Source organism: Oryctolagus cuniculus, chromosome 9, assembly GCF_964237555.1.
Source record: "Oryctolagus cuniculus chromosome 9, mOryCun1.1, whole genome shotgun sequence".
Taxonomy (NCBI): domain Eukaryota; kingdom Metazoa; phylum Chordata; class Mammalia; order Lagomorpha; family Leporidae; genus Oryctolagus; species Oryctolagus cuniculus.
This window is the reverse complement of record NC_091440.1, coordinates 118,530,465-118,548,553: the sequence shown is the minus strand read 5'-3', so window position 1 is coordinate 118,548,553 and position 18,089 is coordinate 118,530,465. Positions and strand designations below refer to the sequence as shown.

The window sequence follows — 18,089 nt, the reverse complement described above, 5'->3', positions numbered from 1 at the left end:
AATGGCATGATCACTGTCAGTATTAAGAAAATGCTGTCTCTGTGGCAGACAGAACTTTCCTTAAGATTCCTTCCAGGCCTTCACAAGTGGGCAAAGTGAGACCATGGACTGAATGGGCACCATCAGTGAAAGGCACTACAGCAACGAACGTGAGAGTTGAGCTTATACGTATAGTCCTTGGGCTATACTGGTACAAGTTTGTTAAGGTTGTGGCCCAGCTTCAGAGAAGCTAAGATGTTTATTCTTCAAAGTTCCCCACAACATAACACAAAACAATGGGTAGGGCTTTGGACAAGGGAAAGATAAAACAACTAGAGAATCACAGGAGGATATGGTAGGCACAATGATCATATTTGATTATATTGCTAATGTTGACTGTAGGAAAAGGGCCCAAGAAGTAGTTACCCACTTTGTGAAATGTTGTGTGGATCAGAGAGATGAGGAACATCATATATGATCCCCAGTGACTGGAAGTTACCCAAGGGATTGGGGGAAACTCACAGTTAGCATGAAAAGGAATATTTTGAGTGAAGAAAGAAATGCCATTTTTATGGGGGTATAATAGAAACAGATGAACAGGATAGTAAATTACCCAGGGCAGAAGTTCTGGTTTTAGGGAAATGAAAATGAGAAGCCAAGAGCTGGTCAGTCACGTGAGCATGAAGCCTTGATTAACTTCTTGAAATGCTGAAGAGTCGTTAGCCTAGAGCTAAACTTCAGGATATCTATAAAGCTGCATATAGACTGTTGTTCTAGGAAAGCAGGTAGTGCTGACGATATGTCGGGACTTTCTCCTAACTTCTAAAGGGTGATGTGGTTGGAAATCATATGCTACAATCCAACAATACACTTCTTAGAGACCATATGTAGGGTCTGGCGCTGTGGCCTAGCCAGTAAAGCAGCCGCCTCCATTGCCGGCATCGCATATAGGCATCAGTTGGAGACCTCGCTGCTTCACTTCTGATCCAGCTCTCTGCTATAGCCTGGGAAAGAAGTAGAAGATGGCCCGGGTCCTTGGGACCCTACACCCAGATGGGAGACCCAGAAGAATCTCCAGGTTCCTGGCTTCAGATAGGCCCAGCTCCAGCAGTTGCAACCATTTGGAGAGTGAACCAGTGGATGGAAGAACCCTCTCTCTGCTTCTGCCTCTTCTCTCTGTAACTCTGCCTTCCAAATAAATAAAGAAATCTTTTTTTTAAAAAATAGAGACCCTATATATTCAAAATTCAAAAGGTTCTTAACATCTCAAGGAAATACAAGTGAGTTAATGTTAAGTTAAATTCAAGTAACAAAAACATGATGGTGAACCAAGCATGATGTTATAATAAAGTTGTGCTCTACAACATCACAGTCATCACAATGATAAATAATATTGGAATATTTTTCTTTTATCTTTTTACTGGATTTGGTAATTATATGTAATCTGTGGTTTTGATGAAATAGAAGACAGAAAGTAGAAACCAATACTCACTGTAGGCTTTTTATTGCCACTTGAAGATTTGCAGCCTGCTAGACAGGGTGATGTGTACGTTATTCCATTGCTGCCACAGACGGGCTCCCACTGGCTTTCATCACAGTTGCAGTCTGAGTTGCAATAAGAAGGTGGTACATCTATGTGAGATGCCACCGGATATTTTCTGGAAATACATGACAGACATGTATCAAAAAGAGAGATAAAATGAGAGAGAATAGAAAAAAGAAAAAAAGGAGGGGAAGGAGGAAAATGAGAGGGATGAGGGGGGAGAAAAGAAATAAGAATTTTGCTTTAATGAGATACAGAAATTTGATCTGATGATGCTAAAATAGCAGATTTAAAAAAAAATGCTAATCACTTTTTTTTTTTTTTACTCTCCATCTATCCCAAGAGATGACTTATGACCCGGAAAAACTAAAACTTTAAAAAGCTACCAAACAGAATAGCTAAGATTAATATGAGAGGTCTTTGTAATTCTATCAAGCAATTTCACACTAGATAAAGCAATTCATTTTTCTGATACTTGATATGTTTTCAGTAAGGCAATGGCATTAAACTGAGATTCCTTCCAGCTATCTATAAAGTCACATGAATCTGTGAATGTTATTATGAAAGCAGGGTGAATTTAAAAATCTACATTTTAACTATATAAGAACTGAATGTAACATGGTTCAATAAGAACCTCTAAAGATTAATTCTGAAAATGCAAGAATAATATGATGAGTTGAGAGTGACAAGATCTACACAGTTTTAAAATGAAACTACATGAGCTTTATAATGACTTACTTTATACTATGGTTATAAATTATAAAACATAATTTTAAGACATCACTAAAATTATAAAATACATGTCATTTATATAATTTTGTGCTTACAGATTTTAGAAATTATTCTCTTAGTTTTTGTAAAAATACTGAGAATAATTGAGGAAATTCCAGAAGGCACTTCCAGTGGATGGAAGATCTCTCTCTCTCTGTCTCTCTCCCTCTCTCTGTAATTCTGCCTTTCAAAAAATAAACAAACAAATAAATCTTAAAAGAAAGCCTTGTCTAAATAAGATAGGAGTTGGCGAACTCAAGAAGCTTCCATAGCCTTGACTACTCATGACAAGAGCCTCGGGTGATTACTGACATCATAAATAAGAGTGTCAATTGTTAAATCAACAACAGGAGTCACTGTGCACTTACTCCCTATGTAGGATCTCTGTCCTTAATGTGCTGTACTATGTGATTTAATGGTATAACTAGTACTCAAACAGTACTTCATACTTTGTGTTTTTGTGTGGGTGCAAACTGTTGAAATCTTTACTTAGTATAAACTAAGTTGATCTTCTCTATATAAAGATAATTGAAAATCAATCTTGATGTGAATGGGATGGGAGAGGGAGCAGGAGATGGGATGGTTGTGGTTGGGAGGGAGGTTATGGGGGGCGGGGGAATCTGCTATAATCCAAAAGCTGTACTTTGGTAATTTATATTTATTAAATAAAAGTTTTAAAAAAAGAAAGCCTGAAGTTGAAACTCCTGGTGTGAAGCAGAAATAGGTTGGAGTCTCTGCATGGATTCAAGTAAGTAACAACCCCTCTGGTGTTAACCAAGACAAAGGGACATAAGAGGATTCTTTTTACCTCTGAAATTCAGTGTTCTAGGTGGACTGCACTGACTTACAAGAGTACATGATGGTAAATGGAAAAGCTCAAAAAGCGCCATGTTAAGTAGCAAGGGGAAATAACTCAAGATACGTTTGGCAAGCCTCCAGAATAGAGAAATATCTAGATAAAGAAAAGTGGGAAGACTGACAAGCTGGAATCTGTATTGTGTGAGATGTGGAGTTGGAAAGCTCAGAGTCAACAATAAGCAGAACTAATTCATATGATTACTGAGCTGATGCAAGGATCTCTGTGGCTTGAACATGAACCTTCCTAACCTTAAGCAGTTTCCTATATTCAGGAGATTATAATATGTCTGGTAGGAATCTTGCCCTTGGGTTGGGCATTTGGCATAGCAGTTAAGACATCACTTAGGATGGTTTCAGCCAAATGGGAGTAACTGGCTTGAGTTCTGGCTCCACTTCAGATTCCAGATTTCCAGCAGGCACTGGGTGACTGCTCAGAGGACTGGGTCCCTGACATCTGTGAAGAAGACAAGGAATGAGTCTTTGGTCTGGGTCAGCTCCGGCTGTTGTGGGAATTTGAGGAGTGAATCAGAGGATGGGAAATGTTTCTGTCTATGTCTCTATGCCTTTCAAGTAAAGGAAACTCTCCCATGACTTGGGGTAGAGATAATAATGGAAAAGTTAAGGTTCTCCAAGATCTAATACACAAATATACTTAGGATATTTCTTCATTCTATTTATAATGAATAAAATATCAGAAGAAGCATTTTAGCATCCAGAATAAGAATTCAGTACAATATAATGAAATTTTCTCCTGTAAAGATAGGTCAACTTGGAAACACATTGCAGGTAAAGGTTGCTCAGTCACTTTTGTAGAGTGTCATTTATATTAGCCTGATGACTCATCCAAGATTGTAGCAGTCTTTACTAAGTGGTCGTTTACTAAGTGATCTAAGTGTTTTGGAACCAAAAACTAAAACTTGAAGCAGAATCATATGATTACTATCTATACTTTCTTCATCTGTAAAATGGGAGTAAAGTACCCATCCTACTCATTGTAAGCATTCCAAAATTTTACTGTGACCCACATATTTTTTCTTTAAGGAAGGAATTAAAGGAGAGGTTCTTGAGAAACTGACATCATACTAATTCATAAGTTGAAATTTTTCGCAATTAAAAAATTAGCAAGAATTCCTTTCTGCCTATTTTCCTTATATAATTTATATTTATTTATATTTTCCTTTTATAATTTATAACCATAGTATAAAGTAAATCATTATAAAGCTCATGTAGTTTCATTTTTAAAACTGTACATCTTGTCATTCTCAACTGATCATGTTATAATTGATTTTTCAGTATTTTAATTACAGGGGTAATATGTTAGACAACTGATAAAGAGATAAAGGGGAGGGTTGTGGGTGGGAAGGACGGTATGAGGGGGAAGCCATTGTAATCCATAAGTCGTACTTTGGAAATTTATATTCATTAAATAAAAGTTAAAAAAAAATAAATAATAAAAAAAAGAGATAAATACGAACCCATCATAGGTCAAAGTTAGACCAGCAACTGATTTGCTCTCACAGGTTAGAGCAAAATATAACAGGAAAAATAAGAAGGACATTAAAGAAGTAAAGAATGCATATTTGGCAATTCCAACAAGTGTAAATTTGAATTTTTTAATGATATATCCTCCTGAAAACATCCCAGTTGCCATAGTAGGTACAGTTATGAGTCCTAGAAATAATAAGAGAAGAAAGTTATGATAATATAAATATGATTTTTATATGTCTTTACATATGAAACAAAGTACATATCAACCAACTTCCTCCAATTTTTTTCCTTCTTAAATACAAGGGTGATAGGCCTGGATAGAGATAGGGGAACAAGTTCCCAAAAAGGAAATACAGAATAATTCCACCCCCTAATAGTGAGGGCATGGTTTCCTCAGTAACCAAAAAAATATATATATAAACAAAAAAACCAGTCATAATATTTCTATCTCAACAGATGATTTCTATGAGGTCCCTCCCCTTTTTAGCCTGTAGAGAAACAATAAAACACCATCTTTATGAATGAGACTTTGATACATTGAAAATACTTTACATTTTTTAAAATAAAGTTTCAACCCACAAGAACTCACTTGTGATTTGCCCAGAATGTTAGAATCGAATGCTTGAATTAATATCTCTTCCTTGTTCATCAAAACACATATAGGAAAGTACTTAAAAATGTTGTAAAATAGAAATAGAAATTTTGATACAAAAATCTGAAATCCATGCATAGTTGTTTTAACAATACATGTTTTCATGAACTTTTTAAAGACTCCCTCATGGCCATAAATTTCAAATACTTTTCCATTAAAATAAACTCATCTTTTAATTCCTTTTCCACAAACTGAAGCTCCTTTATATAGCCTTGGATGATAAATATGTCTACATACAGTATTAAAATGTTTGGGGTGAAGGAGTGGGTATTTGGTCAGGTGGTTAAGTCACTGCTTGGGATGCCTGCATCCTGTATCAAGGTAACTGTATGACTGGTTTGAGTCTCAGCTTCTCTATTTTTGATCCAGTAGCCTGCTAATGCACTCCCTGGAGGCAGCAGCCATGGCTCAACTATTTCAGTCTCTGCTACACATGTGAGAGACCCAGATTGAGTTCTTAGCTCCTGGCTTTTGCTTGGTCTAGCCCTGGGCATTTGGGGAGCGAACCACCAGATGACCTCCCCCCTCACCCCCGTGTGTGTGTGTGTCTTTCACATTAAAAAAATGAAAATAATTCTATTATTTTTTTGGACAATGTTCGGGGCAGATGTTTGGCACAGTGGTTAAGATGCCACTTGGGATGCCCATATCACATATGGGAGAGCCTGAGTTTGAGTTCCAACTCCACTCTTCATTATAGCTTCCTGCAATGTGCACTCTTAGAGTTGGCAGGTGATGGCACAAATAGTTAAATTCCTGTTCCCCATTTGAAAGACTAAAATGGACTTCCAGGCACCTGGCTTCTACCTGGACCCTATCCAGCTGTTGCAGGGATTCTGGGAGTTAACCAGTGGCTGGGATATCTCTTGCTGTCTTCTATATGACAGATAAAAATGAACGTAAACAATAAAAAAAGTTTGACCCCCTTTTATAACTTTTCTATTGCATGTCCTTGAAGAGTTGTTAAAGATGAAAACCTCTCTAACAAAAAACTCAGGTTAGTTTATTGGGAACAAAATTTCACTTTTATAATTTACGCTTTCATTTCAGTTTCAAGCAGAGACTCATACAGAAGTCTGGTCCAGTGCTTCAGCAATTCTTTTTCTTTTCTTTCCTTTCCTTTCCTTTCCTTTCCTTTCCTTTTCCTTTTCCTTTTCCTTTTCCTTTTTCTTTTTTTCTTTTTTTTCTTTTTTTTTTCTTTTTTTTTTTTGACAGGCAGAGTTAGACAGTGAGAGAGAGAGACAGAGAGAAAGGTCTTCCTTTTCCATTGGTTCACCCCCCCAATTGGCCGCTACAGCTGGTGCCTTGCGGTCGGCACGCTGCGCCGATCTCATCTGAAGCCAGGATCCAGGTGCTTCCTCCTGGTCTCCCATGTTGGGGCAGGGCCCAAGGACCTGGGCCATCCTCCATTGTACTCCTGGGCCACAGCAGAGAGCTGGCCTGGAAGAGGAGCAACCGGGACAGACCCCGGTGCCCCGACAAGGACTAGAACCCGGGGTGCCAGTGCTGCAGGCAGAAGATTAGCCTAGTGAGCCACGATGCCAGCCAGTAATTCCTTTTCAAAATATTATTTTCTCATTTACTTATGACATAGCCCTGTTACTTAATGAATTCTTTAACTTACTGAGTTTCAACAGTGTTTCCAAAATACTGGAGTCGTGGAAAGAATCATATAAGAAAATCTGCCCTTAATAAATATTTCTAAATATGCCATTAAAAACAGATATTGCAGCAAAAAAATCTTCAAAATGTGATTTTTTTGAATTATGCATAATTTGATGATATATTTAATTCTTGTTTTGTAAACATCAATGTAATGATTTTTTTAAGTAGTTGAGTTCTGATTTTAAAGTCTATGAACTACACAATTATAATGATGACATTACATGGTTTATCTCACTATCTAAGCACCATATTATGAGACCCAGTTATGTAGGTACCATATATATATATGTATGTATGTATGTATATTCCATTCCCATGTAATGCTTCCTGTAGGCACTCATCTAACATGGGATAGAACTTCAAATGCACAGCAATTTTGACATCACAAGATTGACAAATCTGAGGAGATTTGAAAAAAAAAAAAGGATAAAGGGAAATTATATCTACTAAATATGGGTGGCTGCATTCATAGTAAAATTTCACCTAGAATACAACCATTCAGTAGAACATCACTTATCCAGTAAACAGGCAAACAGTATGTCTTACCCAACAAAAAGTTAGCCTGAGATGTTGACTGACCATACTGTTGTTCTATATATTTGAAGATATAAGTAAAAGAACCAATAAAACTGCTGATCTGTAGCAGTGTTAAAGCCAAGAAGATAACATATAGGCGATTGGTAAGGATGTTTTTCATAGACTGGAAAAAACCTAAGAAGTAGAAAAATAAAGAAACATTAGAATGCAAATTAAATACATATTAATATCTTAATCTTGTGTCATATAAAATCTAAAATAACATTGATCCATAACAAAATTTTAAAAGTATTCAGCTTTCCTACTGTCAACAGTTTATCATATAGATGCCTTAAATATTTTCCACATACTGATTAATATTTATTTGTTTAGTTCATTTTTTTTTGACAGACATAGTTTAGACAGTGAGAGAGAGAGAGAGAAAGGTCTTCCTTCCGTTGGTTCACCCCCCAAACGGCCGCTACAGCCAGTGCACTGAGCTGATCCAAAGCCAGGAGCCAGGTGCTTCTCCTGGTCTCCCATGCGGTGCAGTGGGCCATCCTCCACTGCCTTCCCGGGCCACAGCAGAGAGCTGAACTGGAAGAGGGGAGCAACCGGGACAGACTTCAGCGCCCAGACCGGGACTAGAACCCGGGGTGCTGGTGCTGCAGGCGGAGGATTAGCCTAGTGAGCCACGGCACTGGCCCTGTTTAGTTCATTTTACCCAAAAATGGGACCATACATATGTATTGTTTTGTGATTTGCTTTTTTTAAAAACTTTTATTTAATAAATATAAATTTCCAAAGTACAACTTTTGGATTATAGTGGCTTTTTCCCCCTGTAACCTCCCTCCCACCCGCAACCATCCCATCTCCTGCTCCCTCTCCCATCCCATTCACATCAAGACTCATTTTCAATTATCTTTATATATGTAGATGATCAATTTAGTATGTATTAAGTAAAGATTTCAACAGTTTTCACCCACACAGAAACACAAAGTATGAAGTATTGTTTGAGTACTAGTTATACCGTTAATTTACACAGTACAACACATCAAGGACAGAGATCCTTCATGGGGAATAAGCTCACAGTGACTCCTGCTGTTGATTTAACAATTGACTTGCTTTGTTCACTTAACATTTGGTTATTACTGCATACAGACTAGCTCATTTATTCATTCATTCAACAAATATTTGGTTTTTAATGGGAAACTAGCCAAATGCTAAGTGTTCAAGAAAGCAAAAGTAGGCTATGTCTAAATATTAAGTATTGGTACTTGATAACATAATTGCTCCATGAATATTATGATTATTTAAAAATAGTTTTAAAATATTTAAAATTTAAATTAAAAAAATCTATACTAAATTACAAAATAACTCAAAACGCACAGGAATAAAAACACATTTCAAAACTCTTAAAGATGAGGCAGACATTTGGCCTGCAATTAAAATGCCGGCATCCCACATTGAAGTACCTGTGTTTGATACCCAGCTCTTCCTCCTGATTCTAGTTTCTCAGTAACATGGCAACGCTAACATAGGTAGTTGGGTTCTTGCTACCCATGGAGGACACCTCCCCATCCCTGGATGTTGCATGCATCTGGGTGGTGAACCAACTGGTAGGAGATCTCTCTTTCTCTATTTCTCTCTCCCTCTCTCTCCCTCTCTTTAAACTTTAATATATATAAATTTCACAGATAGACTCCACTAAATATATATATATGGTCTGTTTCCACTTATAAATAAATAATATTTAAAACTTTAAAGATTGATTTGATATTAGGACTCATCACTCTTGCTCCCTAGTATTCTGCTTTTTTACAATAAAATGCATCCCCTGTAAATCCGGCAGTGATATAAACCACCTGTCTTAAGATGCAAGAAGGAGAGGCAGGGAGTGATGCTGTGCCTCAAGTTACATGACAACAGGAACTGAACAATGAGCCATGTCTGCAAACAGATGTGTAACCAATTCACAATATGTTCATGGTAGAAATTATGTGATCTGGGTCTGTGATTACCAAGTCAGTCACAATAATAGGCCAAGTAGAAGGAACTAGATGTGTTTATTGAGAGATGGATTATACAGACTTTGAAAGACCTTGCTCTTGAGATATCTAAAGATTTCCATTAGATATGGTCAGAACCAGGATTTCCATCTAATGGTAACTAAGAAATAGTTTCATCTGCTTATCATAAAATGAAAAAGTTAGAGCAAACGACAAGGAAGAGAATAAAGGACATTTATAGCAGGGATAAATAACAATTAAAATTTTTAGGCCCAGATTCTAAAGTTCTTTTTGGGTTCACCAATCAGGAAGCGCACCAATGATTTGTAAAGCAACCTAAGTCATGATCTTTGATTAAAAGAAACAGAACATATGATTCAACCAGATTATTGAAGTTGGAGGTGGGTGTGAACTTGGATGTCATGTAGTCTGAACTTTCACAGTTAGAATCCACTAAATATTCCTATTAAATGGATCAGTAAAAACTTCAAGTGATGAAAAGCTGACTGCCTCAGAGATGGATTGATCAACCTTTAGATAGTTCTTATCATTGCATATTATTTTAATAATGAATGAAAATCACCTGTTTTTGTTTCTAAACAATTAATCTTAGGAATAATAATATAATATTATATTATATAATGTATATATTATATATTATGTTATATAATAAATATTATATATTATATTATTATATATTACTATATAATAATATAATAATCATTAATCTTCAGGAATATATAGAATAAATCCAGTATTTTTTCTTCTGAATATCTGTTCTTAGTTATTTCATCCTTTTTTAAAAAGATTTATTTTTATTTATTTGAAAGACAGAGTTACAGAGAGAGGTAGAGGCAGAGAGAGGTCTTCCATTTGCTGGTTCATTCCCAAAATGGCTGCAATGCGGAGAGCTGGGCTGATCTGAAGCCAGGGTCCAGGAGCTTCTTCTGGGTCTCCCACATGGGTACAGGGGCCCAAGGACTTGGCCCATCTTCTGTTGCTATACCAGGCCATAGCAGAGAGCTGGATTGGAAGAGGAGCAGCCAGGACTAGAACTGGAGCCCATATGGGATGCGGCACTTCAGGCCAGGGCTATAACCCGCTGTGCCACAGCACCAGCCCCTATTTCATCCATTTTTAATAGTTTTATAACTAACTGAGGATCTCTTTTCATTTAGGTCACTATCCTTCAAACACAATTGATAATATACATGATGTTGATAAGTGAAGTTGATCTTCATTATCTTCTCTATGTTCTTTGCCCTTAACAGTCAATCCTGTCCTTAGGCTTAGACAATCCACTAAGTTTATGGGTTTGATAAGGTAGAGTAAAAGCATAGCACACATGAGGGTACCTCAGAAAGTTCAAGGGAAACGTGGGAATAAAAGATAATTTGGAGTGTTATGTGTAGTAGTTAAAATGCCACTTGGAGACACCCACACCCCACATCAGAGTACTTGAGTTCAAGTCCTGGCTCTATTCCAAATTCCAGCTTCTTGCTAATGCATACCTGGGAGGCAGTGAGTGACAGTTCAAGGTATTGGGTTCTTCACTTGGATGAATTTAGGCACTTGGGTTCAGCCTGGCCCAGCCCCAGCTATTGCGGGTATTTGGGGATTAAACCAAGGAATGAAAGGTTTCATTCTGTCTCTGTCTCTCTTCTCTCTGTCTCTCTTTCTCTGATTCTTTGCCTTTGCCTTTCAAGTAAATAAAATAAATAAAAATTAACTTTTAAAAAAGTTAAAGTCCATGCATGCAGTAAGTGCTTTCCATTAATTTCTAAAGGCCCTTGTGCAAAGTGAAAAATTCTTGGTGTGATAACTTTGGTGTGCATACTAAATTTAAAAGAGTTCTAACTTAGTAGCATGCTGGTAAATGTTTAACAACTGGCTTTTGGGGATACATTGATGTGTAACATTTCCCAATTTCTGTGTTAATAAATGGTGATAAAATTTCGTGTGGTGGCCAATAGCAAGTGACCAGTGTAGCCTAAAACTGAGCAATTCTCTAATAATCCAATACAAGCTGGTTCTAGCACATTATTGTTTTTCACATAGTGTAATGGAGAAAGTAACAATGAAATGGGTACATGGAAAAACTGCTGAGAGGAAGAACTTGAGTTATACCTAAAAATTTGTAATTCTACTTTAATGTCAACTTGCAAGGCTGCCATGGGTTTAGGTATTGCAGTTTTGCTTTTCACCATTCAGCATTTCTCCCCAGTCTGAAAATTACTGTCTACTCCTCCTTGTTTCAACGACCTTTCAATGGCTGTTGCTGGATCATTCTCCTGATGATTGCTTCTCAGTGGCTCCCCATTACCAACCAGGGCTTATATTTGAAAGAGAAGGAATTCCCATATGCTGAAGAACCTTAATTCATTAATTAGTTCCAATTATTTTAACTACTACCACTGTTTCCATTTCATTTTTTGGACATTTTAGTTAGTAATATTGTTATACAATCACCGAGAAAAAACTGCTTATTCTAATTACCTTGGGAGAAACTTCTGACTTCCTTCTAATTCCATCTTCTCATTAGAGTAGAAAAACTTAGCCTTACCACAGTAATTAAGGTATTTTGCTTTGTCTATGCACCTTTCAGCATCACCACTAGTTATAATGATCTAACACCAGGACTAGTATAGAGCTTGGTATCATTTGTTGAATGAATGAATAAGATATGACATCCCTTTTCTCTCTTACAGTTTATACTATCTAGTTTTCAAATGAATATGCACTCCTTGGTTTATAAGGGACAGATATTGCTTTGGTTTCTTCCTGCTATGGAGTACAAAATTAATACTTTTCCCCATGCTATGTACACAGGAAATATTTACTAAATGTAACACGAGTTTTAGAAAAATAATTCAGTTGAATTTAGTATGGAGGAAAGCTACCTCCAGAAGGTTTACATGTGATTTGTTATATATCCCTTCATAGAGATGAACAAGATTAACAATTCCAAGTTGATCGTGAATGTGAAGTACCTACCTGTCATATTTTCAGTAACATTTTGTCCATGGTTGGCCAAATGAGCAGTTTGGCTCTTATCTTCATTTGTTTTGGTCACAGGCAAAGTTTTCGAAGCTTTTCTTTCCTTCCGTGGTTTATTTGGATTTTTGGGCAGGAAAAAGAATGGTATGGAAGCAATAATGGATATCATTCCAGCCATAAGGAAACCAAGCCACCAAGCACCAACCCATCGAGCATCCTTAGGAGTTATTCTGATACTTTCTACAAGAAATAAAGTCAGTAAAAAATCATTTTGAAAGATAATGAGCCCTGGGCAATTTGTTGTTGTCCTATTGTAGTTGTCCTCCACAGATAAAGTAAACTATATTTCACCCTTTCTATGCTATTCCAGTGATATTATTCACAGATCTAGAGGAAAATGATACTAAAATTCAGAGAAACACAAAACACCACAAATGGCCAAAGTGACCTTATATAATAAAAACAAAGCCAGAGGCATTACAATACCAGGTTTTAATACATTCTACAGGGCACTTATAATAAAAACATCCTAGTGCTGGCACAAAAATAGACATGTAGATCCAATGTAACATTACAGAAACTCCAGAAATCATTCCACTCATCTACAACCAACTAATCTTTGACACGGGAGATAAAATTAATCCCTACAGAAAGGACAGTCCCTTCAACAAATGGTGTTTGGAAAATTGGATCTCTGCGTGCCAAAGTATCAACCAAGTTCCCTGCCTTACTCCTATATAAATATCAATTCAAAATGGATCAAGGATCTAAATGTGCAACTTGATAACATCAAATTACTAAAGAACATTGGAGAAACTCTACAAGACATTGGCATAGGTAAAAGTGTCATGGAAAAGACCTCAGAAGCACAGGCAGTCAAAGCCAAAATTGAAAAATGGGATTACATCAAGCTGAGAAACTTCTGCACTGCAAAAGAAACACTCAGCAAAGTGAAGAGGCAATCAACAGAATGGGAGAAAATATTTGCAAACTATGCAGCTGATAACAGAATCTATAAAGAGCTCAAGAAATTCAACAATAACAAAAGAAGCAATCCAGTTAAGAAATGGGCAAAGAATTTGAACGGACATTTTTCAAAGAGGAAATTCAAATGGCCAACAGACATATGAAAAAATTTACCCAAATGAAATGAAATCAGGATGTCAAAGAATGATCTGTACCCATATTTACTGCAGCTCAATTCACAATAGTTGAGATTTGGAATAAACCAAGATGTCCATCAACTGATGACTAGATAAAGAAATTATGGTATATTTACACTAGGAATACTACTCAGACATAAAAAAGAATGAAATCCTGTCTTTTGCAACAAAATGGGTACCAATGGTTTTCAGTTCCAAAATAAGCCAGTCCCAAAAAGACAAATACCATATGTTCTCTGATTTGTGGTAACTAATAGAGTACACAAATACAATATATGGGAGTGAAATTGACATTCTCAGCTTAGATGATTGTTTATAGCCCTTGTCTACACTGTTGAGGAAAGTGATTTTTTTTCTTGTTATTCTTTGTTGAGCTCTTTACTTAGTGTGGGGTTAATCTTAAGAATATAAAGTAAACTGAAGGTAGATCATTGCAGAAATTGAGAGGAAGGAAGAGGAAGGACGGGACACAGGAGGGAGGGAGGAGGAGGGAGATACCATTATGTTCCTAAATCTGTATACATGAAATACAGATACATGTATTCTTTAAACAAAATCAAAATAATAAATAAATAAATAATAAAGCTTAATCTGGAAGCAGTATGAATAAAAATGAGTGAGACTGGTGGTAGACAATACAGGTGAAAATTTCTGTAATAATTCAGTCAGTAATTTTTGTTAAGATAAAGATAAAGGTATTCATGAAGAGAGGGAATATAGGGAACAAAGGGAGTTAGAGGTTAAACGATGAGCCCAGAGTCTGACACGTTGAATTTTATATGCTTATTAGACATGTAAGAAGGAATGGGAAGAAGGAGGGAGGGAAGGAGGTTGGAAAGGAAGGTAGGAAGGAAGGAACGAGGGTAGAAGAGCTAGAAGAACCAACTAAAATAAGGCACAGAAAAGTATCTATTAAAATTGCTAAATTAGGTAGAAATCAATTATATTTCACTAGTGGTAGAAGTCAGATTTCAGCTGGAAGTGGATGGGAGGTGAGAAGGTGAGCCATCTAATTTAGATTATTTTGTTTTCAAAGAGCTTGGCTCTGAAGAGAAATAGTAAGACAGAAAATCATCTACAAAGTTGTTTGGGGATATACAAAATTGTATGAATATAAAATGATGGAAAATAGAGTAGGGATAGAGAGGTTTAAGATGCAGGATGGATGAGACAGAGGATTGATGGAATTGGATCCTGGGAGAAAGGAGAAGAGGGGATCTAAATTCTGGATGGATGTATTAAGAGTAGCTGGAGATAAGAACAAGAAGTGCAGATGAATTTGATGCCAGGGCATTTGTATGGAGAAGATACTGAGGTTGAAGAAGTTTCCATACATGGTCTCTATTTCTTCTACAAACGAAGAAGGAAAGCACGCTCTGAGAATGACAAGAAAGGACACAAATAACACTTACATGGGCATTCTTTTATCCATTTGCTCAACAATCTCTCATCGAATGTTGCCATTTGCCAAGTCCACGGCTAGGACCAGGAAAAGTGACTGAAACAAAATTGCCCAGTGGAGTCACCCCAACCCCCTCCATGTGACTTGACTCAGCAGCCACAAGGAGCCTTTAGAAAAGCGAGCTGTAATATTCTGCACCTCAATGTCCAAACCACAGTCAATTCCACAGTCAAGTGGAATTCACAGGGAGAGGAACATTTGGATATTTGTTATTTTGGATGAAGTGACCTAAAATAAATCTGTTAATTTTTCTCATTTTATACTTAGTTGTAAAAGTGTGGGATAGATAGGAACTGAGTTCTATTTTTATTCTGATTTGATGCATTTATTTCCTACTTAAAACTTTTTAAAAATAGTAAACAAAGAACATTGAAAGAGTAAAATCAAATATTTGGAAGAATATTGCCTTGTACTTGAAAGACACATCATATTACATGTTTTGATTGTACTTACTCAAATCCACAAATCCAATATCCACATACATTTTGGCAGACAGAGATCCGATTGCAAAGCCAATGATAGGGCCAATCATTGCTACTGCATGCAAAGCACCTGAAGATATTATAAAACAATCTTATCAGATTCCAAAAATACATGGTTCTGATGCATCATGATTTTTTTTTTTTTTTGACAGGCAGAGTGGACAGTGAGAGAGAGACAGAGAGAAAGGTCTTCCTTTGCCGTTGGTTCACCCTCCAATGGCCGCCGCGGCCAGTGTGCTGCGGCCGGCACACCGCGCTGATCTGATGGCACTTGGCCATCCTCCACTGCACTCCCTGGCCACAGCAGAGAGCTGGCCTGGAAGAGAGGCAACCGGGACAGAATCCGGCGCCCCGACCAGGACTAGAACCTGGAGTGCCGGTGCCGCAAGGTGGAGGATTAGCCTAGTGAGCCACGGCGCTGGCCATGCATCATGATTTTTAAAATAACATTACACAATACATTTCTCCTAATAATTTTTCTAAGCAAAAGTAATAATTTAGTAACGATTTTACAAATTCAGATATAGGCTCAGAATAAGTAACCATGCAATTTAATATTTTCTGTGAATTACCTAAATAAACAGAAGAGCTTCCTTCTGTAGCAAAATCATCAATGTAGGAAATCCCTAGTGGTACTATAGGGGTTTCACCTATTCCACGAAGCATGTTCCCCATTAAGACGTAGATCCACATGTATGACCCAGAATCCTTTTCACAACCTGTGTAACAAGAGAGTGTTTTATTTTAAAAATTAGCTTTATCATTCTTATCATTCATCTACTTTGAAACATTTATTTATTGCTTTTTTGTATTTTTTTGCTTTTTTCACTAATTTTCAATGATTCACATTCACTTTGCAAAGTTTGCAAAAACAGAAAACACAAAAGAAATAAAAATAATCTCAAATCCCAGTACACAGGGTCATTTTAACGTTTGTTATATATCTCATATATTTTTAAAAAATATTTATTTATTTATTTATTTATTTATTTATTTATTTCCCAGGTCATAGCAGAGAGTTGTATTGAAAGAGGAATAGCCGGGACTTGAACCAGCACCCATGGGGGATGCTGGCACTACAGGCAGCAGCTTTATCTGCTATGTCACAGTGACAGCACCCATTTCCTGCTTCTTTTTTAAAAAATATTTTTTGCCAATTTCCTACTGAAAGTGCTCTTTTTGTATATAATCTTAAAAGTTCTTAATAAATAATATTTATTAACATTATGATTTGATTGTTTGTAAAGGTAATATTTCCCATTTGTTTTTTAATCAATTATGCCAATAAATATCACAATATTTTTTAGCTATGTAATTAAATTTGGGAATTTTATAATTTTTGCCACTATTAATTTGTACCTTTCCCCAGCATCTCAGATGACGTTCCATTGAGTGATAAAGTTTGGTAAGTTGAACAAGTTGAAAAGCTTGAAGTTGAATTCTCCGATGGATTAATATTGGTTTCTTTAGAATACCTGTAACTGCAGGAACATCACTGGATTTAAAATTTTGCTTTATGTATTGAATATTCTCACCTTCCCCAGAAATACAGAGAAATTTTTCTCTTTACGTGCAACACTTTGTCTTCAAGTTTCCAGAATTTTGTCAGTTTTCCAGCTTCTATTTTGGGAGATGTTATGGGAAGTGAAATGGTTGTCCACTAAAAAAAGCTAATTAACTACTCCCCAGGTAATCTCAATTATCATCTTGCTATAACTCTAGGAATGCATATATTCTGGTTAAGATTTAAAAAACTGAACTACTCTGATTTCGTTTTTCTTAAAAGTGCTAACTGCATCTACTCATGCCTTTGAATTATCTTCAAAAATGATCACAATATAAACTTTCTGATGATTTGGGATGACATTTAATAAACTGAGAATAATATTTTACAAATCAACCTATAATACATGTAAAATCATTTACATTTTCTCTCAAATACCTGTCTGATTTTCCTTCATGGGCACACACACATGTGTACACACATGCACACACATACATTCTAAGACTCTAAAACTTATTCAATGAAATTGTAATCCATTTCTACTTGGTAAAGGAGAATTTGATAGGCACAGCAGAGAGGAAACTACAATGGGAACAAATGTTGCTATCCAAAAACACCAGGGTATGCTGTAGCTCTAAGTACAGCCTGTTTTGACAAACTAGGTATTATGATCAGCTTCAAAAAAACTATAAAAAATACATAATTTTAATATTTCAGCATGTGTGCTTATTCTTTAAGATAAGCATATATGATAAAAAATATAAAAAAATACAAGCTTCTGGGTTGTCAGAAAGGAAAAGGGGAGCATCAGATTTGCTTACAGATGAGGGATAGGTAGGTTGGAGAGGACTTCACAGTAAGATGACATAAGACACAAATTTTGAAAAGGGAAAGGAGTTTAACCAGTAGAAAACGCAGAGAGGTATTCAAGCTAAGGAAACACTGTATGCCAAGATGTGAATATTGTGGTATTAACCCACCAGCAAGGGACTTCCAAGGT

At 36.4% G+C, this 18,089-nt stretch overlaps 1 protein-coding gene across 2 annotated transcripts in view; it reads right to left on the bottom strand.

Moving 5' to 3' along the window:
- LOC100342119 (solute carrier organic anion transporter family member 1B3) overlaps positions 1–18,089 on the bottom strand; it is a 71,728-nt gene that overhangs the window by 17,810 nt on the left and 35,829 nt on the right. For both annotated transcript variants that reach the window (XM_070049455.1, XM_008259567.4), the window contains exons 5-11: positions 16,945–17,066; positions 16,158–16,304; positions 15,557–15,655; positions 12,476–12,718; positions 7,503–7,667; positions 4,627–4,822; positions 1,472–1,637 (exon numbers count right to left, since the gene is read on the bottom strand). In XM_070049455.1, coding sequence (XP_069905556.1) covers positions 1,472–1,637; positions 4,627–4,822; positions 7,503–7,667; positions 12,476–12,718; positions 15,557–15,655; positions 16,158–16,304; positions 16,945–17,066 — 1,138 coding nt within the window. The remainder of the gene's footprint in view (positions 1–1,471; positions 1,638–4,626; positions 4,823–7,502; positions 7,668–12,475; positions 12,719–15,556; positions 15,656–16,157; positions 16,305–16,944; positions 17,067–18,089) is intronic.